The 27,253-nt window shown below is 40.5% G+C and overlaps 1 protein-coding gene across 1 annotated transcript in view; it reads right to left on the minus strand.

Annotated features, from left to right (window-relative positions):
• CHN2 (chimerin 2) overlaps positions 1-27,253 on the minus strand; it is a 333,380-nt gene that overhangs the window by 11,805 nt on the left and 294,322 nt on the right. The window contains exons 8-10 of the mRNA XM_055420952.2: positions 10,874-10,958; positions 6,447-6,620; positions 1,865-1,942 (exon numbers count right to left, since the gene is read on the minus strand). Of these exons, the coding sequence (XP_055276927.1) occupies positions 1,865-1,942; positions 6,447-6,620; positions 10,874-10,958 (337 nt within the window). The remainder of the gene's footprint in view (positions 1-1,864; positions 1,943-6,446; positions 6,621-10,873; positions 10,959-27,253) is intronic.

Consider the following 27,253-nt stretch of genomic DNA (forward strand, 5'->3'; position numbering starts at 1 on the left):
GCGTTATATTTTTTATAGAGAATTGAAAGAAAGAACAAATGTCTCAGCAAATTTGGTTCTGAGGATTAAAAAGCTCTTAATGTAGAGAAAACAGTAAAAGTGTAGCAGATAGGCCATCTGATCTCATTATTTATATATTTAACAAATAATTACTGAGAATCTACCATGGGGGCCAGGCACTGTTAAGCCCCAGTGAATTAAAGAAGAAAAGACATAAATTTGTCCTTCAGTATCCATGGGGGACTGGTTCTAGGAACTCCCCACCGCATGGGTACCAAAATCCATGGATGCTCAAGTCCCTTATATAAAATGACTTAGTATGTGCATATAACCTATGTATATTTTCCTGTATACTTTAAATCATCTCTACATTATGTATAATACCTAATACAATGTAAATGCTATGTAAATAATGTTAATGCAATGTTAATACAAAGTTAATGCAACATAAATAGTTGCCAGCTTGTGGCAAATTCAAGTGTTGCTTTTTGGAACTTTCTGGAATTAAAAAACATATTTTTGATCCACAATTGGTTGAATCTACCAATATGGAACCTGCAGATACAGAAGGCCAACGGTACTTTTGTTCAAATAACTCTGGTTAGATTAGAAGTAGGGGACGAAGCTCAACAACTGCAAGGAAATGGGAAGACAGCTCTGCTGGAGAAATGTGGAAACATGGAGGGGGACAGAGGAAAAGGAAATGGAATTCTTAGGTCAGTGTGTGGTGGTCACGGAAAAGTCATGAAAAGGGAAGACTTAGGCTGCCATCCGATTGATAAAACAATTAGGTGTTTGCCAGGCAGAATTGTGAACAGATTCTAGATGGAGAGAGCAAGGTGACCCCAGGTGCTTGTTCATGAAGAGAGGTGGGAAGTACTTCAGTATTGCTAGGGTACAAAGTCTACAGAGAGGAGGTTGTGGCTCTGAGCATGCAGATAGATCATCAAAGACCTCATCTGCTACTCTACAGAGCAGAGGACCTATCTAGTGGGCCAGAGGCTCCATCTCTGATTGGCTGTATCAGAATTGTTTGGATCATTCAAAAGAAATACAGATTCTTAGGCTCAGTCAGCTTCCTGAATGAGTTCCCAGGGTGGACCCTGCTGATCTGTATTTGTAATAAGTTCCCTAGTTAGCTCATGATCTCTGACCTACGCGAGAGTATGGCCTGGAGGACAGAATGGCAAAGTCATAAAGAAGAAAAGGAACAGACCCTAGTTCAGTGCCAGGGGCACCCCCATCCCTGTGCTCTCCTCTTTGGATCTCTGGGAGAAGAAGAAGAGTCAATGGGATCTGAGACAGAGGATGCAGAAGGTACCATGTGCCAGATCATAAATGTTGGGCAACAAAGTCAAGAAGCTTAATGGCACCAAAGGGTATCTGATCATTCAAGTAGTATTTTAAGCTTACTTCTCCATGTAGTCAACTGTCAACTGTCCATGACTTTTTAAAAAACACTTTCCCCAGAGAATCAGAGAACTATGAAAGAACTATGGATTACTTCCTGGCTTCCTAAAGAACAGTTCTTAGTAGCTCTAAAACCCCATTTCCATTATGAATAAAACTAATTCCAAAAGAGAAGATGCTAAGGATAAGTCATTTAGCACTCAATAAAGTTCAAGTCTGGGGCTTCCTTGGTGGCTCAGATGGTAAAGAATCTGCCTACAATGCAGGAGATCCGGGTTAGGTCCCTGGGTTGGGAAGATCTCCTGGAGAAGGGAATGGCTACCCATTCCAGTATTCTTGCCTAGGAAATCCCATGGACAGAGGAGACTGGTGGGCTACAGTCCATGGGGTCTGTCCATGAACAGTCAGACACAATTGAGCAACTAACATACATACATGCAAAGGGCAAGCCTACCTCTGTCAAATGCCATTTTGACATCTTCGATGTGTTCTGTGAACCCGGAGACTCTGTAAAGGCCTTCTGACTTTAATCCTGTAAAAAAAAAAAGAGATTTTAACTGTAGCTTCCTAAAGCAACTAAAAATGAATATAATTTCCTATCTACACTGCATGCTATCAGGAAACGAGCAAATGTAGTCAGTGCTCTTATTAGGGGCTTCCCCGGTGGCTAGGTGGTAAAGAATCTGCCTGCTAATGCAAGAGACACAGGTTTGATCCCTGGGTCAGGAAGATCCCAAGAAGAGGGAAATAGCAACCTACTCCAGTGTTCTTGCCTGGGAAATTCCATGGACAGAGGAGCCTGGCAGGCAACAGTCCGTGGGGTTACAAAGAGTCGGATACAACTGAGTGACTGAGAAGCAAATGCACACAAGCGCGCTCTTATGTATTACACATCATCACATCAGAGCTTGAACATGTCCGTCTCAGTTCTGTGCGTCTGTCTTCACTGCTTGTGTGGCAGTGGAGACCTCGGGGTCTGGTCTTCCTCCTGCCTGGCTCTGCAGAGTGAAACCATGATTAAGGTTCTCATCAGTCATGATGTACTGCTTCCTTTGTTCATCCGACAGTGGATGAGACTTCACTTCAGCAAACTATCTTCTCCCCAGCATCATCTCTATCCATATGCCATACTGCATGTAGCACAGTGCTCGGTACACAAGTGTGCATATGTGTGGCACATCTTATCCTGATTTTACTAGAACTATCCAAATTTTATAGCCTATGTGTTTATCGTAATAATGACAGTATGTTAAATGTTTAACTACATATGATTGATTTAATTGGTATACCTTCAAATAAATGATTATACAAATAGATGCAGGAAAATAAAATTCTAATGAATGAGTCTGGAAACTTGATCACTGTATATTTAGGGTAAGAAAAAGATGTGGGTGCAGCTCCTAGACCTTATTGATTTGTTAGGATATTTCAAATATCAGAAAGGACAGAGGATAAGATTTCAGACCTTATATATCAAAAACCAGCTGCTATCAAACTATAGCTACAGTCATAATAAGCAAATAAACAGTTTCTACTGCTGCAGCTGCTGCTGCTGTCAAGCAATGTAAAAGTACATTTCTGTTTTTCATGTATACTATCTGCCATATATAAAAGTTGGCACTGGATCTGCTAAAGCTCCAATACTTTGGCCACCTGATGCAAAGAGCTGACTCTTTGGAAAAGACCCCAGTGCTGGGAAAGATTGAATGCAAAAGCAGAAGAGGGTGGCAGAGGATGAAATATTTAGATAGCATCACCAATTCAATGGACATCTATTTGAGCAAACTCCAGGAGATAGTGAGGACAGAGGAGCCTGGCCTGTTGAAGTCCATGGGGTCATGAAGAGTTGGACATGACTTAGCGACTGAACAAAAGCAACATTAGGTCTGCATCAGAGACAGCAAATGCATGGCACAGATACTGCTGCTCCTCTCCCCTATGGCCATCAGAGACACTCTTCATTGACCTCAGCTTTCTCTCCTACTGAGCTCCACTCAGACTCAGAATTAGTCTCAGGACAGTTGTCTAGGGTGCCACTAGTGATCAACTGAATTGGCCCATAAGATGAGACTTGATTCTAGTTGGTGCCTTGGTCCAGTTGTAACCCACCCTGCAACAGAGGTGAGTACACAGTGGCACTTGGGAGCACAGTGCAGTGGACACTAACCCTGCCTTCAATAGAAAAGAGTACAGACAAGGTCTTACTGAGGAACTGCCTTTAAGGAAGTCATGAGACTTCCCTGGCGGTCCAGTGGTTAAGACTCTGCCTTCCAGTACAGGGGGCGTGGGTTCCGTCTCTGGTCAGGGAGCTGAGATCCCACATGCCTCCTGGCCGAAAAACCAGAACATAAAACAGAAGCAATATTGTAACAAAGTTAATAAAGATGATAGAAATGGTCCACAGTAACAATAAATAAATAAATAGAGGAAGTCATGAGGGATGGGCTGGACTTTGCCAGAGTTAGCAGAGGCTGCTGCCTCCCTTCCAATATTAATTCTCCCTTCCTCTGCTGTGATAAAACCTTTGGTTTTTTAGAACAACACTCATTGCAGAGGTCATTAAATCCTGGCCAATGTGAAGAGAGCAGAAGTGACGTGTATAGTGCTGCCCATGGACTTGAAGGGCATGCCCTTTTGCTCTTGGCTAAAATGCAGAGGGGATAGTGATAACCATCTGGGACCATAGAGAGTTGGACAGCACTCAGAGATGTTGGGGTAATGAGCTGGGGGCCTGAATTCCTGCCTCTGGGCAGCTGCCCCACCAGCCCTGGACTGCTGCTGGAGAGAGAGAGGTTTCCATTGTGTTGATGTCACTATTAGTTGGGGTCTCTGTGATAGCATGAAAGCATCTGGGTTAAGTACATTGGTCAGACGCACAGATTTGGAGGTGGACTTAAAGGATTGTGTCATACCAGGTAAAAAAGAAATAACACAGTTGATTCTTATATGTTGGGCCCTGTACTGGGCTGGTTATCTGGATCAACACCTTATGAGGTACAAGTGATTCTGTTCACTTTGAAGATGAAAGAAAAGAAAGTGAAAGTGTTAGTCAATCAGTTGTGTCTGACTCCTTGAAACCTCATGGACAGTAGCCTGCCAGGCTCCCCTGTCTTTGGAATTCTCCAGGCAAGAATACAGGAGTGAGTTGCCATTCCCTTCTCCAAGGAATCTTCCCAACCCAGGGATCGAACTCAGGTTTCTTGCATTGCAGGCAGACTCTTTACCGTCTGAGCCATCATGGAAGCATGAATCAATTACCTTATGAGCTACAACTGATTCTGTTCACTTTGAAGATGAGGAGATAGATATTCAAATGGAGTAAGTAACTTGCCTAAGGTCATACTGTAGCTGATATGAGAAATGGTTGGGAATCTAACTTCAAGTTCATGATCTTTTCACTCTGCCACATTATGCAGAAACAAATGGCCATAATGGCATCTGGAGAACAATAAAAAATTGGCTATGGATTGAAGATGGGATAAGATGTTGGCAGTGGTAGCAATGAAGCTGGAAATGGAAGCATCACATGAATTTTTTCCAGCCCATTCTCTGTTTTCTGCTCACATGCATGGGACCCTGAAGCTCAAGTCCCTTTGCTGTAACTTCTAGCACAAATTCCTAACTTGTGCTATTCTAGTTCTTATACTAGACATGCTTAGTGCTGTGCTTTCTGTTGACACATTAGACATCAGATGTGGTAGTAACTTGTCTCCAGTTGTTAGTAGTCTCTGATGAGGATCACCATGGGATGATCCCAGCTTCTTCAGAGAAGCTCAGGTCCTGATGGTAAGCTCTGGAAAGGCTGATTATCTGACCCTCTGGGGCAGCAGAACCCTTGAAACAACATTACCCAGGGCTGCTCTTCCCAGCCACTCATCCTGAGTCAGGGCACCCCGTCAACTTGTACCTACCTCAGCCCTGCATCAAAAACTCACCAGATCCCAAAGTCCCTACTCAACACTAACAGAGCCAGCAGGCAAAAGGCAGGAGGCATTTCTTACAATCTGAGATGAAATGAGCGAGTCTTAAGGGAACAGATTAGCTATAGTTTTCATCCTGCATGGAAGAGGGAATCATTTCCTATCTCTAAAAGGTTTGGGGAAACAAGTTGTAATATCATCTTTTTTTTTGGAAAGAATGGGATAGTTGGCAAATGCATAAATACCTGTAGCATATAGAAAGCCAATTTGGACACAACCATGGTACCAGCTATAGTAGGGTACATATATGACAACACTTGTAAAGCCTTTCCAATTACCCAAATAACATCCAACAATCCAAATTCTCTCCAACCAGACTATAACCACCATATCACTGAACATTTTGATACTGAAAAGTGGCCAAACAAAGCTCAAATAAAGGAAAGATGACTCAAGCATAATATAAAGAATCTTTTCTTTGAAATGTTCCCATCTTCCTTGTATTCTCAGTTGTTGGTGGAGAGATCTTTCAATCTTTTAGCTTTCCTCTTTGAAATAAACAGAATCAATACTAGGGATAAATTTCTATGTGGTAGAAAATACATATGTTGACCAATAACTTTTAAACTTTTTTTAAAAGAAGCATTTTTAAAGACTCGATTTAGACCTCACCTTTGCAAATAAACCCTTTCTGAACTCTCCTCAGATAAGATTAAAATGTCCTTCTTTGTGATTCCATGGTGCTTTGAATACACATACTCACAGCATTTACTTAGCACGCTTGCATGTATGCACTCATAGATTTATTTATTTGCACCCCTGATTCTGTATACTATGCTATGAATTTCTTAAAGGCTTAAACTATAACTTTTATGTCCCCAGTGTGTAGTACTTAATGAATGCTTGGCAAGCATGTATTAAATGCATGCATGCATGGTTTTTGTACAAAATAGAAATTGATGTCATTGGTTGGATTTAGTTTGTGTATGTGTGTTTGCACACGCAGACCATTTCCCTGAGATCAATAGTGAAGAGTCAATTTAACAATTATAAGAATAAAGTCTCCTTGACATCACTAAAAAGAAAGTCACTATAATAAGGAGTTTTATTCCAAACCTCTTGCTTCAATTTCCCGAATGCAGATGTCTACCACCATGGGTCTCTGTGTGTTGTGAGCCTTCACAAGTGTCGTGAGGTCACAGCAGTACACCTTCTTGATCCTCTTGAGATCAGGTTGGCAGTCGTTGGGAACGTGCTTGGAACACTGCTTGTGAACATTCAATCCACAGTCTGTAAAAAGAGAAACCACATTAGTCTTGCCTGGCCATTTTGTAAAAGTTCAACACAAATTATATGTTACCAAAAATAAAAAAAAAAAAGGAAAACACCCCCAGGGCTTGCTGTATCTCTCTGGAACATCCATGCCACTTACAAGTGAAGCTGTCCACAAGATGAGTATGAAATCTATCTGTACTCATGAAACTTAAATAATTCCATTTTTCTCAATAAGCCTTCTCTTATTGAGAAGAAAAGAGACATCTCATAGAGACCGTTTTGATAATTATGTTGCTTGTAGTTTTTTTCCTTTCTGGGACTGGAACCTTTGGGTCTGTTTGAGGGCTTTTGGGTTTAGATTCCCAGAGCAAATCATGTCCCATAAAGGGCACCTAGGACTTCTGCTAGGGTGTTTCTCTTGACTTTGTGACACTCCTTTTGTGGAAGACATGATTACCCTGTCTGTAGGAATCTCTCATCTTTGGTCTGAGACCCCCATGACCATTGGCATACTCTTCTGCTTTCTTGGAGAACTGCTCATACTTTCCACTCCTGTCTTCTTTGCTGGGCAGTTTGAGTAGGCCATTTTCCTTTCTACTTGCCTTATTTTGACACCTGTGAGTAGAAATACTGTCTAACTAGACACTGGTGGGAGGACTCAAGAGTTTACAATTTAGAACAATGCCATGTAATGTGATGATGAGAGTAACTATTTATAAAGATCCAAAGATGAAAAGGTGCTTTTAAGTTCAATGCACATATTAAAAGCCTCATTAGCAGTTGGTATCCACTGATGGAATTTCTCTAACAAGGCACAGTCTACATTCTAGAAAATAAAAATTTAATGCTGAAAATGTTCAAAGTTGAATTGGTGCCTATTCAAAATACCTTCTAATATTGTTTTCATAAGTGTAAAGCATAATAATAAAATAATTTTTATATTTTATATACATATTATAAACACATGATAATGAATATTATAATGTCGCTATTTTTAAAAAAGCACTTAACCACACCAAGGATGTGAGAGGATATAAACTTTTGCAAAATCATCAATAAATGATTTTTGTCTTTATATGCTTTTCATGTCATGTTTTACTGGGTGAGTTCTCTCTGTCTACCCCTTTCTAAAAACAAAACCACTTCTAATTATCTTAGCTTTATCAACATGAGAAATTTAACAAAGCTCAAGTAAATGTCAGTAACATTTGATCTACTGAATATAAACATTGGTGAACTGAACTAAATAGAATTGGTTGGTTTTCTTGTTTGAATAATGGTAGCACCTACTCCTAGGGTTATCATGAGGATCAAATAAGTTAATATATGTAAAGTCTGAAGTGTGGAGTGCTATGTGAGAGTCAAATAGAAGAATCAGCAAATATGGTGATAGAAAATACAAGGATGCCCGCCTAGCCACTTTTAAGTGATTTCATTAGTCATTTTTACTAACTGAATTCTTACAAATTTCATTTAAAACATTTTTTTAAATTATGGTAAAATATACATAAAGTTCACCATTTTAACCATTTAAGTATACAGTTCAGTGGCATTAAGTACCTTCACCCTATGTACAAACATCACTATCTCCAAACCTTTTTTATCTTTCAAAACAGAAACTCTGTACCCATGAAACAATAACTCCTAGGGCCTTCTTCCTCGTGAACCTGTCAACCATATTTTTCCTTCTGCATCTATCAATCTGACTACTTTAGATATCTCATATAAGTGGAATCAGACAGTATTTGTCCTTTTGTGACTGCCTCATTTCACTTAGTACACTGTCCTGAAGGTTCATTTATATTGTAGTTCATGACAGAATTTCCTGAAGAACATTGCATTTAAGGCCGAATACTATTCCACTTTACAAATGTACCACATTTTGTCTATCTGCTCATCCACTGATGGGTACTCGGGTTGTTTCAACCTTTTGGCTATCATGAACAATGTTGTTATCAATATGGGTGCACAAATATTTGTTCAATCCTTTCAGTTCTTTTGGGTATATACCCAGAAGTGGAACTGCTGGATTATATGATAATTCTATTTTTAATTTCTTTATAAACTTCATTTTAAGGTCTGAAATGACAGTGTTTTTATGTCGAGTTAAATACTGATATTTTATTAAAATGAAGATGTTTTATAACAAATACAGAAATACTCAGTTTTTGCAAACTAATACAATTCTATATGCTATAAAGTCTAGTTAATTTTTAAAACATTTGAAATATGTAAAATATTGAGAGGCAATGATGGATCTACCAAACATTTAATGGTCAATTTTCAGTTTTCCTGTTGCTCAGAGGAAGTATGAGGTTAAGCCATGGTCATTGGAGAATAGTAACATAGCCTTAGAATATGTTTTATTAAAAAAAAAAAATCCAAACCCTCTTATCCCAGAGAAAGTTGCTGTTCACAGCTAATCTGAATTCCAGAGTTTTGTTCTCATAATATTGACTTTGGACCAATTTCCTGCTGAAATTGGATAATACAAGCAATTAGAGATATTTTTGGTGGGTATAATCTAAACAGGTTGACTTAATGAACACTGAGTAGAGCAGATATTTGAACACTTTGCTCAGTGGTTGAGCTCTAAGATACTCTGTAACTCTTGATGACTAAGCTTTTCATGGTAATCGGGGTCTCTGGAATGCTTCTGGAGAGTCTGTCTCCAAACTTATGTTTCCTGCTTGCCTTGTAGATCTGGGGTGGGGGCAGGTAGAGTAACCGACCTGTATGAGCGCTCCTGGACCCATCCAGGTACCACCACCAGTGACTGCTGCATCTGATAGAAGCTGAAATAGCCCTTTCCAGGCAGAGGAAGGATTTAAAGTCCCATGATCTTGTGAACCAAAATGTTCAGCATGGGGAAATAGATCATCTTTTTAAAATTTTTATTTTTAAAATTTTTATTGAAGCATAACTGATTTATAATGTGTTAGTTTCAGGTATATAGCAAAGTAATTCAGATATTTTTTCCAGATTTTATATATATATATCTTTTCCAGATTCTTTTCCCATAGAGGGTATTACAGAATACTGAGTGGAGTTTCCTGTGCTATACGGTAGGTCCTTGTTGTTTGTTTTATGTACAGAAATATGTATATGTTATTCCCAAATTCCTACTTTATCCCTCGGCTCCTACCTCTCCCCTCTGGTAACCATAAGTTTGTTTTCTGTGTCTGTGAGGCTGTTTCTGTTTTGTAAATAAGTTCAAGTGTGGGAAATAGATCATCTTAATGTAGTGTCATTAGCTTATTTTATTTTAAATGCTTCACACAAATTGTTTCTTTAAAATCATACTCTAGCAAGAAACATATCAGTTAAGCTGTCAGTGGAAACCCAATCAATATATCACAGGAGGCTGGTCTTGCTCCTAGCCAGAAGTGCTTGCCAGAAAAAGCCTGGCATGATGAATTAGGAAGCCTGGTTTACACATTAATTTGGCAATTCTTTTCTGTGTTGTTAGATATATCTTAATAAGATGTGTTGTGTGTGCTTAGCAATGGGTGTATGCATCCAGTTCTAGGTGGAAAAACACCTAGGGTTTCAAAGTACTTTGAAAATATGTGATATGCAATCAACGTGTGTATTTTCACTGCTAATTTGATGGCAGAAAAATACTGGACCTGGGCTCTGGAGTCAAATCAAAGTTCCACCACTATGTGGCCAAGGGCGATGAATAATTATCAATAAGGCTCAGTTTCTTCATCTATTTAATGGGGAGAATAATTGCATCTCCCCCAAGGTTTGGGGCTAAAGTCCATGGGGTCGCAAAGAGTTGGACAGGACTGAATGACTGATCACGCAAGGTTTGTTGCTAAGGCTAAATGATATGATGAATAGGAAATGTTAGCTCAGTGCTTGGTATGGAGTAATTGTTCACTTATATTATTATTTTTATGCCCTGTTTTTGTAGTAAAGCAGGGATGGGAATGCACTGTGACTTTTCTACCTATGCAATTCCATTGGAATCAAGTTTCTTTTTCTTTTAAGGACAACTACCTATTTTGGGTGGCAGGTAGATGCCTAAGAAAATAGACTCACTTGGATTTTTTTTTTCTTGCATAAATGTGAGATATTCCTTCTCATTCTAGCAAACACCTAGAACGGTTTCTCCATTAAGCACAGAGATGCCTTGAGTCTTCCAGAAAGCTAGACTTTTGAGCTAATCTGGGCCTATTTCCCAGCTCTGAAAAGATGTCCTTCATGTAACCATGATGATACTTTATGTAAATGGAAAAGGAGAAAGAAAGTTCCATGTCTACCTGAGCACCGGACCCCTTGGGCAATGAGCCCCCACATGAAGTTGGCACAGTATTCACACCAGTGTGGGCCTCGGAACGTGTGGACCTGTGAGCCAAAACGAAGAAAAGTGTCAGAAAATTCAGTCACTAAGAGGCAGGTGGCCTTGGACATGACTGATACCAAGAAACAAAATGCCTCTGTGGGAGTAAGCATCCCTCACTGGGCTTTTTCTGTTCAGTGATGTTGAGTTGCAAACAGACCTGGAGAAAACAGAGATGCACTTTAATTTCTGAAAATTCTCCACTGAGCCTCATGCCCCAAGCTAGAGCCAAAAAGGAATGTGGAGAAATGGTAAAATTACAGGGTCATGCCATCAACTAAGGAATGAGACTCTCACTACCTCTAAAAAAGCACTACATGGACAAACTTAAGATAGCCCGAGCCGGTTGCTATAACCTGCATTTAGTTCAGCAAGTTCTGGAAGGCAGAACTCAGTTACTGTGGCCTTTTGACCAAAGTTGTCCTATCTAGTGAAGTAGGAAATGGCAACCTACTCCAGTATTCTTGCCTGGAAAATTCCATGGACAGAGGAGCCTGGCTGGCTACAGTCCAGTCCAGATGGTTGCAAAGAGTCAGAAGCTACTTAGCACGCATGCATGCATAGGATAATTACAAGGTTCAAAGGCTTTAAGTCACTTCCAGAAGATGGTTGGATGGTTATCACTGACTCAATGGACATGAGTTTGAGCAAACTCTGGGAGTTAGTGAAGGACAGGGAAGCCTAGTGTGCTGCAGTTCATGGGGTCACAAAGAGTCAGACACAACAAAGCAATTGAACAACAACAAGAAAAGTCTTTAAAAAAAGGTAGAAGAGACTTCCCTGGTGGTTCAGTGGTTATGACTCTGTGTTTGCAGTGCAAGGGGCATAGGTTTGATCCCTGCTCAGGGAACTAAGATCTCGCATGCCACATGCATGGCTAGAGCAAAACAAAACAAAACAAAGAAGGGAGTTGACTCTGAAAATGAAGGCCACCCCATGTAGCTTCCGAGTGTATAAGTTGAAAGTTCCTTCTGATTGGCCAGAGTGCCAGTTTTGCTGGTTGGTGCCCAACTCAGTTGTTAAATATTTTGAAAAAATCATGATGTAAAGATGGTCTTATTTCTAATTATTTATGTACAACCTCCTGTGACAGGACTATATATTAAGTCATGATTTAAAACAAAAACAGAACAAAACAAAAATATATGTTCTCTGGCACCAGTAAGCATCAAGAAACAGAGTCAGGGGATGCCTTGAAAGCAAATATGGTTGTGGTTGAGCCAGAAACCATCACAGGTAGTCTATCTGGGGGCACATATATCAATGTAAAGAGGTTTGGAATTTTTACAAAATTAAAATATCATGAGACTGTATGGTTTCTATAAGGACTTTCAAAGTTTTAAACCTCCATTAACAAATAAAAGACATGCAGACAATATTATTATTATTATTTTTAGAGACTGGGAGGCCTGAACAGGCCTATATAGTCAAGATGACAACTACAATCACAATTTATGAAGATGCTCATCAGAGCTCTACTTCGGAAAAAAATAGCATCACTTGGAGATCTTCATTTATTTACATATGCTAGTAACTGGGTGTATATAAAATGACAAACAAAACAGACTTGGTTACCTCTTAAAGGCACTTACAGATTTGTCAGGGCAGAGAAAGTGATCAATTAGCCAATCAAAAAGAGAAACTTCTGACCATGGTTTTGTGCGATAAAACTGTGTTACAATAGTCTTTTGGTATTGCAGTTTATCACATGCAAACTGCCCCCCATTATACTGTTTCTGCTTTGAAACATGATAGGGGAAAAGAAAAACCTCTCAGAATTGTTTTGACTAAAATGGAGAATCGTGCTGCAAGGAAATGACACCAAGATATGACAAAGCACCCCTTGTTGGAATGCAGAGACTCTATCTGAGGGAGCGCTTGCATTCTCTCGGAGTCAAAATACATGATTCGAGAGGCCCACTCACATGAAACGTGGTTCTAAAAGAATTCCTCAGGAAAGTGTCCTACTGAAAGCTGAACAGTTTACAAATTAAGCCATCAAAGGCTTCTTAATATTTTAGTAGAGATGCTCTAAAGCACCAGTCCTTTTTGGCACCAGGGGCCAGTTTTGTGGAAGACAATGTTTCCACAGACTCACTGGGGAGGGTTCCAGAATGATTCAAGTGCACTTTATTTCTATTATTATTATGTCAGCTTCACCTCAGATCATCAGGCATTAGATCCTGGAGGTGAGGGACTCCTGTTGGTTAATTAAGGCAGCAAAGTTGATTGCTCATATACTGTTGAAATTGCAAGGTTGATAAAATAATATGTAAAATAATATATCTCAAAAAGAAAGAAAAGAAAAAAAAAGGCGTGGAAAAGATTATGAAAGAAAAAATGAGGCTGCTACTAGAGAGATTTAGGAAAGGCCCCCGTGTTGTCCAAGACAGTCAGGAAGTCCTCTTTTGAAAGGGTGACCTCAAATCGCTTGAAGGAAGAGAAGAAGCCAGTCTGGTGGGGGCTTTGAAGGGAGCATTTCAGGCAGAAGGAATCTATGGAGGCCCTACAGGAGCAAAAAACCTTGGTGTGATTGAAGAATTAGAAGGTCAGTGTGGCCAGAACACCAGAGTGAAGGGGAGAGGAACTGGGATGAGGCTGAAAGTAGGACAGCACCTTGAAGGCTTTCTTAACGAGTTGGATTTGGTTGTGATCAAGTACAACAGGAAGTTCTTAGAGGACTTCAAGTAGGACGATGAATTTTTTAAAAAAGATGTTCTGACCACTGTGTTGAAAATGGAAGGGAGAGTATTAATAGTAGAAATGATTCAGCAATTAGGTAGTAGTTGTCAGCTGAGAAACGATAGAGGCCATGACCAGGATGTTGGAGGTAGGGATGGAAGTGAATGGATTTGAGATCTATTTTGAAGTTAGAATTTAAAGGACTTGATTGTAGAATAAACATGGGTCTTTGAAGGAGAGGGTAATCAAGAGTGACTCCTAGATTCTTGTTTTAGAAAGCAGGCAGATATTGATGCTACTTGCTGAAATATGGAAGACATTCTTTTGGGAGAAATTCAAGAATTCAGTTTTGAGCAGTGAAAGGTTAAATGCTGCTGAGATTCCAAATGATAGAATTAAGCAGGAATTTACACTGAATTCAATAGCTCACAGGAGGAGGAACTGAAGGTCTACATTTGGCCATCCTTGACAAATATAAAATTTTGTGAAAGGGGAAAATAAAACCTCTTAGAGATAGTAGAAAATGAAGAAAATAGAGCCCAATTCCAAGCCACTGGTGCCCCAGCATTTGGAGAGAACCAAGAAAGTAAAGTGGTTCAGAAATCAAGAGATGAAGCATGTTTTAGGGAAGGAGTGGCCAATTCCAGGTTGAATGCAGCAAAGAGGTACAGTTAATTGGGGGCTCAATTGTGACTCAGACACATGGGAGTCACTGGCAACCTTGACAAAAGAAGTCCCTGGATCACTGAGGGCAGAAGTCATTCTTGAGGGAACTGGGAGGATAACTGGGAGGCATGGAAGGAGAGAAATGTAGAGGCAAATTCATCAAGTTTGGCTGTGATGTCCAACAGAACAACAAGAGAGCTCCAGGGAGGTAAGGAATGGGTCCTGGAAGGTCTTTTTAAAAATAAAAGACGGGAGACATTTAGTTCAGTTCAGTTCAGTTCAGTCACTCAGTTGTGTCTAACTCTTTGCAATGCCATTAACTTCAGCACACTAGGCTTCCCTGTCCATCACCAACTCCTGGAGCCTACTCATGTCCGTTCAGTCAGGGATGCCATCCAACCATCCCATCCTCTGTTGTCCCTTTTGCCTTCCGCCTTCAATCTTTCCCAGCATCAAGGTCTTTTCAAAAGAGTCAGTTCTTTGCCTCAGGTGGCCAAAGTATTTGAGTTTCAGCTTCAGCATCAGTCCTTCCAATGAATATTCAGGACTGATTTTCTTTAGGATAGACTGGTTAGATCTACTTGCTGTCCAAGGAACTCTCAAGAATCTGCTCCAACACCACAGTTCAAAAGCATCAATTCTTCGGTGCTCAGCTTTCTTTATAATCCAACTCTCACATCCATATGACTACAGGTAAAACCATAGCTTTGACTACATGGACCTTTGTTGGCAAAGTAATGTCTCTGTTTTCGAGAAGGAAATGGCAACCCACTCCAGTACTCTTGCCTGGAAAATTCCATGGTTGAAGGAGCCTGGTAGGCTACAGTCCATGGGGTCACAAAGAGTCGGACACGACTGAGCAACTTCACTCACTCACTCACTCAGGTTAGTCATAACTTTTCTTCCAAGGAGCAAACGTCTTTTAATTTCATGGCTGCAGTCACCATCTGCAGTGATTTTGGAACCCCCAAAAATAAAGTCTCTCACTGTTTCCATTATTCCGTATCTATTTGCCGTAAAGTGATGGGACTGGATGCAATGATCTTAATTTTCTGACTGTTGAGTTTTAAGCCAACGTCTTCACTCTCCTCTTTCACTTTCATCAAGAGGCTCTTTAGTTCTTCACTTTATGCCATAAGTGTGGTGTCATATGTATATCTGAGGTTATTGATATTTCTCCCGGCAATCTTGATTCCAGCTTGTGCTTCATCCAGTCCAGCATTTCTCACGATGTACTCTGCATATAAGTTAAATAAGCAGGGTGACAAATATACAGCCTTGACATACTCCTTTCCCAATTTGGAGCCAGTCTGTTGTTCCATGTCCAGTTCTAACTGTTGCTTCTTGACCTGCATACAGATTTCTCAGGAGGAAATTCTCTAAGAATTTTCCACGGTTTGTTGTGATCCACACAGTCAAAGGCTTTGGCATAGTTAATAAAGCAGAAGTAGATGTTTTCCTGGAACTCTCTTGCTTTTTCTATGATCCAACAGATGTAGGCAATTTGATCTCTGGTTCCTCTGCCTTTTCTAAATCCAGCTTGAACATCTGGAAGTTCATGGTTCATGTACTATTTAAGCCTGGATTGGGGAATTTTGAGCATTACTTTGCTAGTGTGTGAGATGAATGCAATCGTTTGGTAGTTTGAGCATTCTTTGGCATTGCCTTTGTTTGGGATTGAAATTAAAACTGACCTTTTCCAGTCCTGTTGGCCACTGCTGAGTTTTCCAAATTTGCTCTCGCATTGAGTGCAGCATTTTCACAGCATCATGTTTTAGGATTTGAAATAGCTCAACTGGTATTCCATCATCTCCATTAACTTTGTTCATAGTGATGCTTCCTAAGGCCCACTTGACTTTGGGAGACATTTGGATATATTAATTTGTCAATGAGATTGATATGATAGGTAGAAGAGATTGGAGATGCAGAAAGGAAAGAAGCAAAAGAGTGATGATCCTGAAAAGCTGAGAGATGATGGGATTAAGGGCATATATATAAGCAACACTCAAAAAAGAGAAACAGTTGAGATCTTTCCAGAATTCCTTAGACACACAAAATCTTCAGGTTAAAAAAACCTAACTGAGTCTCAAACCTGATGAATAAAAATTATTTAGAAGTATACAGATGAGAATGGAAGTGCAGAACACTAAACAGACAAGCAAAATCCTCAAAAACAGGTTACCTGTGAAAGGACAGTAATTAGGATGAAAACAGAATTCTCAGCAAAAAGAGAAAAGTAAATTACAGTCATTTCATCAAAGTCCTCAGACAAGATTATTGTCAACCTAACTTCTATACACAGCCAATTACCATTCAAAAGCAAGGGTGAAATAAAGATATTTCAGACAAATGCCAAGAGTTTCCACTCACACATCCTCCCTCAAAGATATACCTAGGGATTATATTACTCTGTAAGAAGCACTTTGAACCTAGAGGAAAAGGACAGGATTCAAGAAGCCACAGTAAGCAAGAAAACTGGGAAACATGGGCCAATATAATCAAGCCTCTCTATGAAAACAATAACAAGATGACTAATTTCAGAGGACTTAAAAACAGGTTGAAAAAATGACATGGAAGATTCAAACAGTAAAAACAAAGAAACCAAAAAGGTTATTGTAGAATATAATGAAATAGAATGAAAAATTTTCAAAAGGATTAAAAAAACTAAAAGGTGATTTTTTTTAAAGTTTTACAAAAACCTTAGGGAATTGATCAAGATAAAAGGCACAGACAATAAAGGGGAGGACATAATTGCTGATGCTGTAATGATGTAAAACAAAACCTTGAGAACTTTCTACCCACAAAATTAAAAGTTATGTGAAATGGATAATTTATTAGAGAATAGAAATTACCAAAAATGACTCAGAATAATAGAAAAAACCTAAATTCACTTATACATTAAATCTAATAGCCACTGATTCCAAAAAACCTTGTTAGATTTAACCAACTTTTAAAGAACAATTTCTAGCCAATACAGACTATTACAGAGGAAAGAAAAAATTCCACAGTTCACTTAATGAAGCTAATCTTGATTCAAAAACCATACAAGAATGATACATAAAAGTAAAATTATACATCTATTCAATTATGAACATAAATGTAAAAATCCTTTAAAAATCCTACTGAATGTAGCATTATGTTTAAATGTCATGACCGAGTGAGGGCTTATTTCAGGGATTTAAGGTAGTTGACCTATTATTAGAATTCATAAGAATAACAAGAGAGAGAAAACAAAAAATCATTTTAAAAATTAGAATATCAACAGTTAACAAAATTCAGTACCTGTTCATAGTAATAGCACTTAGCATACTAGGAAAAGAGGGAACTCTTCTAAACATGGTTGATTAAAGATGTGTATGATATGCACATGACAAACATCACATTTAAAGATAAAACATCAGAATAATTTCCTTAAGAGTCAGCAGAAAGATAAGGCTGCATGCTATAAAAGCTTCTCTTGGGCATTATCCTGCTGAGTTTTAGCTAGTGTACTAAAACAAGACAAAGAAATACACCATATGTAATTTGAAGAAAGAACAAGGCTATCAAGTTTACTTAATATAAGAGCAATAACAAGAAATCAGTATATATCAGCAGTTACTCATTTTATTAAATCATAAAAATTAAAGACTCCATTCACAGCATCAGGAATGATCTAAAATAATTATAAAATAATAACATAAGTAAGGAGATATTCTATATCTAGCATTGTATGACAATGCTCAATACTATAAATATATCAATTATTTTCTAAATGAAGCTTTAAATCCAATGCAGTTTCAACAAAATCTTCATAATAATTTCCCCCAAATTGACAAGATGACCCTACAACCTACATGGAAGAATAGAACAGAAGGAAATAGCCATGATAATTTTGAATAAGTAAAAGAATGTAAGAAAATATATTCAACTATATTTCGAGACTTCTATAGTTAACAAAAGTAAAGCACCATGCAGCATCATGCAGTAAAAACAAACCAGTGGAACAGAGAGGAAATGACAGCAACCAAATTACACATATATGGAGACTTGGTATTTCTCAGAAATGGCATTACACATTAGTAGGGGAAAGATGTCAGAGAGAGGAATTATTTCCCAGTTCATCCACCTATTTACCCACTCATTATTCACTCATTTATTTGATACCTAACTGCTGATTGCCTACTTTGAACCTGGTACTGTATTAGTCCTTGGAAATACAAAGTAAAAATAGATCAAAGGAACAGAGACCTTCCTGTACTCAAGGATTTCACCTACAAGAATAATCAGGCAACATAAATAAGTATCTTGTGGTAGTATACTGTGCAAGAGTAATAAATTCTTCCTGAGGAGGCTGGGGAAAATGATACTTGAATTGGATTTTGAAGGATGGATAGGAGTTCACCCGACTGGGCTGATGGGACACTGATGATGTTGACTAGGGAGGCAAGATAGCCTGGGGAGAACATTCCAAGAAGAGGAAACAGCACAACTAAAGGCCAGTGAAGGTGAGTTTGACTTTTTAAAGGCATTCTTTTCTTGTAGGTCATGCAAGAAGAAACAAAGAGGGAGTGAAAAATTCTTATCTGGAACACCTCTCATAGTTGAAGAAATCACATGGGAAATGCTACACACCTTAGGGTAAAAATAAAAATGCAATATTTAGGAATTGGGAGAGTAGCTATTACGTAGTATTTACTATCCATTGACAAGATGGAAACTAGTTGACTGAATGCTTCAGGAAGTCCAGGACATGCTAATCATAGATTTTCTAAAATTTTTGCCGTACTTAAAAAATAATTATAACAACAAAAAATAATAACAACATCCTTTCCCATCAATGATGTATCCCCACTGCCTTCCGTCCCATTTCTTCAGCCAAACAGATGCAGGCAGGCACTTCTGAATGGCAAATAGCTTTATTTATTGTCCCCACAAATACACATTCGCCAGAAATTGGCAAAATGGCGACAGAAGGGAATGTAAAGTTAGTTAAACATTATTTTAGGCCCACTGCCTAATTTCCTCTTTGTGATGGGCTGTTGTTTATTTTCATGGTGGATAGATTGTTCGATTTTCTTTTGGGTTCACAAGGACAATCTCTAGACAGTAGGCTATATGTAAATGCTGAGAGTACGCTCTCTGGACTCCTCTAATTTGGGATTGAATTATGATTTTTATTTTCCCATTGAAATGCCCCATATCTTGAAGTCAGTGATCAGCTTTTTCCATTCTCTGAACGATATTGATTTTCAAGAATATCTTTTCAGAAAAAAAGAATATTTTTCAAACTTTAGGGCAGTAACTAAAATACCCTAGACAGGAAGAAAATACCCCAGACAGGAAGAATGTCTGTCCAAGACTATTATACTAGGCCTGGTCTGCCTGGAATTCAAAAACCACACCAAACAGAAAAAGATGATATTATAGGAGATAAGGTCTGTTTGACAAATAGCCCAGGAATAGCCACCCAGTAAAAACAAGAGCAAGGAGAGTTGTCAAGAAAAATCTCAGGCGTTTAGTGAGTATCCCCCAACTTGGCTCTTTCTCAATGAGCAGGATGTTATTTGCCTCGTATCTGCTGAATCTGGAAAACAGTATTCCCTGGTGATTTCATAACAAGTCTGTTTTGATGGGTCAGTGTAGACACCGCCCAAGTGTATAACCAGCTCAGCCCAGTTCTAGACTGTAAGAAACAGAAAGTGCTACTCATGATGTGCTACAGTTGGGAAATTTTGCTTTTCCTTATCAGTACACATTAGGGTCTCTCAACCTTGACTCTATGACATTTGGGGCTGGTAAGTCTTCATGCATGGTTGGGTGGTCAACAGCATCCCTGGCCTTTACCTAATAGATGCCAGTAGCAACCCCTCAGTTGGACCAACCACTGATGTTTCCAGATAGTGCCACATATGCTCTTGGGGACAAAGTAACCGTAATAGAGAGTTGTGCGTACAGACTAAAACCATATCATCTCAGTTTGTCATTTTCCTTACTTATATTATAACCTTTTTCTTATACTTTTATTTGGAAAGGACTCGTGGATCAAAGGCACTTTTTTCTTAACTGTTTTATATGCATAGAAGAGGGGGCTGGGAGACTGAAGTCACTTCTGGCTACAAGTATCTGGACCTGGGGCTCTTCTAGTTGAGCTTTTGCCCCAGAGTTCCCTGGGGCTGGAGGACAGGCAGCTTGTCCATGGTCACCCAGATGGTCAGCAGCACTTGCCTCCCACTCCCAGCTGAGGGTTTTTCCTATAATTGACTGCATTTCCCATCATCATGTGACACTGAACCAGTATGAAAAATTAGGTGAAACTTTGGACTTTTCCCTCTTGCACTATCAGATGAAATACTGGCCTTGAAGTGAACCTTTTCAGATGCAGGAAAGCAGCCAAGGGGAATCACTGGGGCTATGGCTGAAGACTCTGGGTTTTCCTGCAAGGCCAGCTGAGCAGATGCTGGGGGGACAGCTGGGTTTCTCCACCACTGAGCCCCCAGATGCATCCATTCAGCAGCTGTTCTAGTACATTTAAAACAGGATTTTCAATTCTAAAACATTGATTGTTGCCTTTTGGGGAGTCTCCCCATTGATATGGTGAGATATCCTTGTGCCTGCTGACTTCCTCTTGGGTTGATGAAGGCATCTGCACCCACATCCTTTGACACTTTTCTGCTCAGAGCCTACAAGGTCCCCCATTGTCGACTGCAAGTTTTTTTTCAGCTTTGGCACTACTAACACTGGGGCCAATAACCCTTTGCGGTGGGGACTGTCCTGGCCCTTGTAGGATGTTTAGCAGCATCTCTGGCCTCTGCTAGACTCCAGTCATGAGAATGAGAAATGTCTCCAGGCACTGCCAGATGTCCCCTGGGAGCACCACTGCCTTGTTTGAGAACCATCTAGCAAAGGAAGAGCTCACATTCTTATGTCACCACCGTCTTTCTGATACTTGGCAGTGCCTGGCACATACTTGGCCCTCAGTCTGTATTTGCTGAATTAAAAAAAAAAAGTCTAAATAGTTACCTCTTCTTAGAACATTTAGTCATTTAGAATAGTCCCTTTGAATGATATGTTCTTGGCATAAAACAAACTCCATATAAAATTAATAACAACCAAGCATTTTATATGGGCCAGACTTGTTAATAAATAATTTAAAATAGTAGAACATCTTGGCCAAGCCACTTCCCTGGTATGGGGCCTAAGCAAGGAGTCTCTGTTGGGTTTGCTGTCAAAGACTATTTTCTTTGCAGCAGGCTCTGCTGGTTTATAAAGGATTTACAATGACAGTATCCCAATATTTACATAAAATCATGTCAAGGAGGTATAAGATAAGGTTTAAGTTAGACTCTGCCAGTCAGAGACAGCACTCACCTATGTGAGAACCTTGTCCAAAAACTTTTTCCTTAACTTGACCAAAATCCCATGAATGAAATTCCATTGGGAAAAGGCATTATGCTCCTGGTCTCAAAAGGACTATTTAAAACATGACTACTGGCACTTTCCTGGTGGTCCAGTGGTTAAGACTTCACCTTCCAAAGCAAGGGGTGCAGGTTCAATACCACATGCCTCATAGCCAAAAATCCAAAACATAAATCAGAAGTAATATTGCAACAAAAATTCAATAAAGACTTCAAAATAAAATATATACTTAAAAAGATAAAAACAGATTACTAGATTAAATAAGCTGTCATTTTTAAGAACAAGCCCTTTTAAAACCAAGCATCTACTACCTATAAAGTAATAGTAAATCTTGGTGAATCACAGAAGAAAGGATTTCCACGCAACCTACCAGGTTGGTTTGACAGGTGCTAGTTCAAATGAATCATAATGTGTAGTCTATTTGTAGAATGCAAAGCCTGGCGATGAACTGGGGAAGGAGAAGCTAAGATCTAGAAACTAAGGCTGGTAGGTCTTAACAGGGTGGTTCCATGAAGTGACTCGGCAGACAGGAACAACAGGAGGCAGGCAAGAACTAATCCAGGGGTAAAGGGTGGAGAGTTTGCCAGACACAAACCTCATTTACTTCGCAGGTTCGCTGAAGGCCAGTCCTATTAATAGCTCCAAAATGGCACAACAGCAATGGGTATACTTCATAAAAGACGGAACCAAAAGTATAGGTGACAAGGCTAACTTGTGCTGCAGAGCACCAAGGCCGTCAGATAATAATACTAAATAATAACATCGAGGCTCAGGACAGCTTCATGACTTCCTTCAAGCAGAACCCAATGGAAAGAGTTGGACTTTGTTATGAAACTTGAAGTGGAATTCTTCAAAACAAGGAGGAAAGGATTACAGCTGACATCTCCTCTACCTGGAAGGATTCCTTTCTTTCACATATAACCTGGATACCACCCATCCTCCAGACATCCTATAGCCCCATTCATGTATTTACATGGGGGAGGGGGATTTGACCAAAGGTACCTGAGCAAAGCAGACACTTGGTCCAAGTCAGGCTAGTCTGATTCTTTCTCTATGGAAATTTAGAACTAGGATTTTGTGGTTGGTCTTTGTAATACATAAACCAGAGAGTTATCATCAGCCATACTGTGCAGACCACATAGACTAAGATGTTTTTGTGCTGGGAGAGAAGAATGAAGCTGATATCCAGAGAGTAGAAAGCAGTGAAGGGATGGGAAGGGAGGAGAGAAAGGAAGGAAGAGAGGGAAGGAGCGGGCAGAGAAACTGAGCCCAGGTATACCCCTTGTTCCTGCTTCCTCCTTGCCTAGTTCTAAATGGTCCCTGGGGGCTCTATGAGACTTGCCTATTTCACTTAAGATGGTATCCAGGGGTTCTAAAAATTATAATGGCCAGACAATTGTAGGAAGTCGACTGAAAGTAAAAGTTGCTCAGTCATGTCTGACTCTTTGCGACCCCATGGACTACACAGTCCATGGAATTCTCCAGGCCAGAATACTGGAGAGGTTAGCTTATCCCTTCTCCAGGGGGATCTTCCCAACCCAGGAATCAAACTGGGGTCTCCTGCATTGCAGGTGGATTTTTTACCAGCTGAGCCACAAGGGAAGTCCAAGAATACTGGAGTGGGTAGCTTATCCCTTCTCCAGCGGATCTTCCCAACCCAGGAATCGAACTGGTGTCACCTGCATTATGATTTTTTGCCAACTATCAGCGAAGCCCTAGGCAGTAGATTAAAATGATGCAGCTTCATAGCCCTCTTGGTGCAGAAGCCATATTTTCTTCATAAAGTCTAGTATTTCCAAGCCTACTTATTAAGTCTCATGTTGAGTTCCTTGCTTTATATTCAAGGTGATGAAGCTTGCCTTCCCTTTGAATTGTTACTTCCAGACTTGCTTCTGCCAAAACAGCCTTTTCTGATTATAAAACAAAAGAAACAAAACTCATAACTATTTCTGAAGCCATTGTCTGCCTGTGACAAAGTGAAGGTGCAAAATCCAACAGAAGCGGGACCAGGATGGTCCCATTGACCCCTGCACACCCGTGAGGGGCCCCTGCACACGTGAGAACACAGGGCAGGCAAAATACTGGGGAGAGAGGGCTGGCACATTTTATGAAGTCAGCAAGGATGAGGAAAAGAGGGGCTTGCATGTGGGAAGCGAAAATGGCTAGTTCCAAAGCAAATGATCACTCCACTGATGAAAATGTGGAAACTGAGGACAGAGATAGAAACCATCAAGGAGCCACAAAACCCAAACAGGGAGGCAGTGATGCTGCCACAGCCTAGATGGGTGTCCCAGCCGTGGCGCCAGGACACTCTCCCAGCCTCCTGACCTTCTCATCCTGGTGCCCAGGGTCTTAGGAGCTGGAGGTGTGTTTAGAAGGCATGTGCTGCTTGAGCATGCGTATATACACAGTGTGCCATGGGAATGGGATGCTGCTCGTGCAGCCTCATTTGTGGAGTGTGGGGACAGAAAAGGGTAAGGTGGGCAACTGTTTAATTTAAATCCAGACAAGGCCACTTTTGAGAGGCACCACACAGAAAGCTGGGACTGTAAGAATAAACCTGGGCATGTGTGCAAGATCCCGGGCAGCTGGCACGGCCAGATCCTCTGACCACATGGGGAATGGGAGCTGGCCTGCCATGCCTGGATCCGGCCTCCGTCTCCCCGGCACAGGTGGTGACCCGGCATGGACTGCTGCCCACTACCTGAAAGGACTGGCGCGCAGCTAACAAGAGCCCTGAGTGGGAGCAAACTCTGGGGCAGGAAGTGAGGAGGAAAGTGCAAGCTTAGGTGAGCAGGGTGGGGAGATGCCTGCTACACATGCGCTCCACAGATCCACTGACAGTCCGCTCTGGGCCAGGCCCTGATCAAGACACTGGGGTTTCTGCAGAAAGTAAAACAGACAAAATCTCTGTCTCCACCCTTTTCCCCCCACCCGGGAAGGTGTTTCTCTCTGATAAGGGGAAAACACATCAATACACGGGTACTATGTCAGCTGGTGTTCAGTGATAGGGATGAAAGTAAAGTTGGCAGAGGGCTAGGAAAGAGATGGACAGGGGACAGAAGGGAATGAAGGGCAGACGGACGGGCAGGACTGGGGGAGGGGTGGGGAACACAGGTGAGGTTGCAGTGGGGTGGTCTGCTCTCCAATGTTTAGAACTTTCTGGACCTCTGCTCTCCGTCCATATTCCATATAGGGAGAAAAGATGACCCTCAAGTGGCCTAGGTAGAGAGAGCTTTCAGAAGAAGGAGTGAGTGATGTACACACACATGCAGCCTTGGGAGGCTGAGAGCATGAGCCAGCTGAGCGAAAAAAGGGCCCATGGATCAGCAGTCTGTGACCATCCAACCCACCCCAGCTGACTCCAGATGTGCAGTGAGCACCTCTGTCTCCTGGATCCTCTCTTTCCTGCACCCTGCCCACCCCTGGCTCATTTCCAACTCGCAAGTTCTGATTCATGTCTTTGCACAGTCTAGAATGCTCTTTAATTACATCTTGTTGACCAGGGAAGAAGAAAGAGATGGTAAAAAAAAGTAAGAGGGACAAGAAGAAGTGAAGGTAGAAAATAAGAATTACAGAGCCAGCTATACACCAAAATGCAAGGAAGATGAGAGACACAAAAAGATGAACAATAAAATAATAGAAGGCAAGCTTACTGGGTAACAATGACCTTCAGTGATTTACAAGTATTCTTTTTTATTTACTTATTTATTTTAATTGGAGGCTATTACTTTACAATATTGTGGTGGTTTTTGCCATACATTGACATGAATCAGCCATGGGTGTACATGTGTCCCCCATCCTGAACACCCCTCCCAGTTCCCTTCCCATCCCATCCCATCCCTCAGGGTTGTCCCAGTGCACCAGGTTTGAGTGCCCTGTTTCATGCATCTTAAACCTTACGGCACTCCCATTTTACAGATGAGGAAACTGAAGCTCAGAGAATTAAGCTCCTTGCCAAAGAGCATGTTGTGGCCAGTGGCACCAAGCTGGCTGCAGCTACCTCATCATTGCACTAAGTGGGGAAAGAAAGACAATTATCCAGACTGATGGGGTTGAGGGGTTCTTGAAGGTTTCAGAACTCAGCCACAAGGTGTTCTTAGGCAGACCCTCTAAAACAGAGCTATTCTACCTACTAGAGAGTGCCTCTTTCAGTCCAGTAGGTAAACAGAGATGCAGACATAAAACATGTTAAATAACAGAATGCTTTCTCTGTTTATCAGATAGCTTTCATTGTAGAGAGGAGCCTATTAATTTCATCATGCCTCCAGTAAATACTCTTAGTTTCTAATATGTATAAGTAATCCCAAGAATCTGACATTTAAACCAGCAACAAGTGCATTTGTATACATGTTGAAAAGTATGTAATTATTGCATGAAATGAGGAGCAACTTTAATTTGCTTCCAAAACCTTTTGTTTCCAGAGCAGAATTTCAGTTTTTCCCAGACACGCTTTGTTTGGAAATCAAGGTCAGCAGATATGCCCAGCACTGATGGGAGCCTTCTCAAAGAAGGGAGTGGGAGGGGTTCCGACCTCAACCAAGTCAGGAGTTTCTAGCCATTGCTGTTTTTAAAAATTGTTATTATTGAGACTTCCCTGGTGGTACAGTGGTTAAGACTCCATGCTGCCAATGCAGGGGGGATGGGTTCAATCCCTGGTGGGGGAACCAAGATGCTACACGGCAAGGCCAAAATACAAAAAAGTTGCAATTATTGCATTATTTTTAAAAATTTGAAGTACAGTTGATTTACAAAGATGTCTTAGTTTCAGGTGTATGGCAAAGTGATTCTTTTCATTGAAGTACAGTTGATTTACAAAGATGTCTTAGTTTCAGGTGTATGGCAAAGTGATTCTTTTCATTATAGGTTATCTATCATTGCTTGTGATGAAGCTCCTGGGGAGAGTGAGGAAAGGGCTTTTCATTCAGGGAATAGTCCTGATGGGGGCAAAAATATCTTGCTCTGAAGTGAGGCATCAAGATCTGCTGGCAGATTCAAGTCTCTGGTAGGAGGCCTCTTGATGAGAGTGCAGACAGGGCCTAGCAAAGCTTATTTGTTGATAAGCATGAGAATGTGATTACTTGTTCTTTTTAAACATTTACTTTATGCGAGACACATAATATCCTCAAATAATAATCCAACTTACAAATCAAGACAGTTTCAGAACAAAGCCTACTAGAAATGAATATAAATAAAAACTTACTGCAAAATTAAAATATAAAACAGATTCCAGGCATATCAGGGGCCTTTGATAAGCACTTTCTTTCTTTGGTTAGGTCATGTTACTAAAACCTTACTGCTCTATTTATAGCAGGGACCTGCTTTTAGAATGTTCTTCTAAAGACTATGCAGAGTTCCCACTTAAAGTTGGTTGTGGGTAGGAGTGGGAGGTGAGGAGAGGGCTGAATGAAGATGAAAGGGGCCAGGAGTGACAGAGGGAGCCACCCACCCCCTCCTGCCCCAGCCTCTCATTCTGAAGGACAGTGGCACGAGCAGTACCATTGAAAGCCACAATCAACTGACACAGCACTCAAGGGTCTGCTGTGTCTCAAAA

The sequence above is a fragment of the Moschus berezovskii genome, chromosome 3, assembly GCF_049115385.1.
Source record: "Moschus berezovskii isolate FMDL1 chromosome 3, NW_MosBer_1.0, whole genome shotgun sequence".
NCBI classification, from domain to species: Eukaryota; Metazoa; Chordata; class Mammalia; order Artiodactyla; family Moschidae; genus Moschus; species Moschus berezovskii.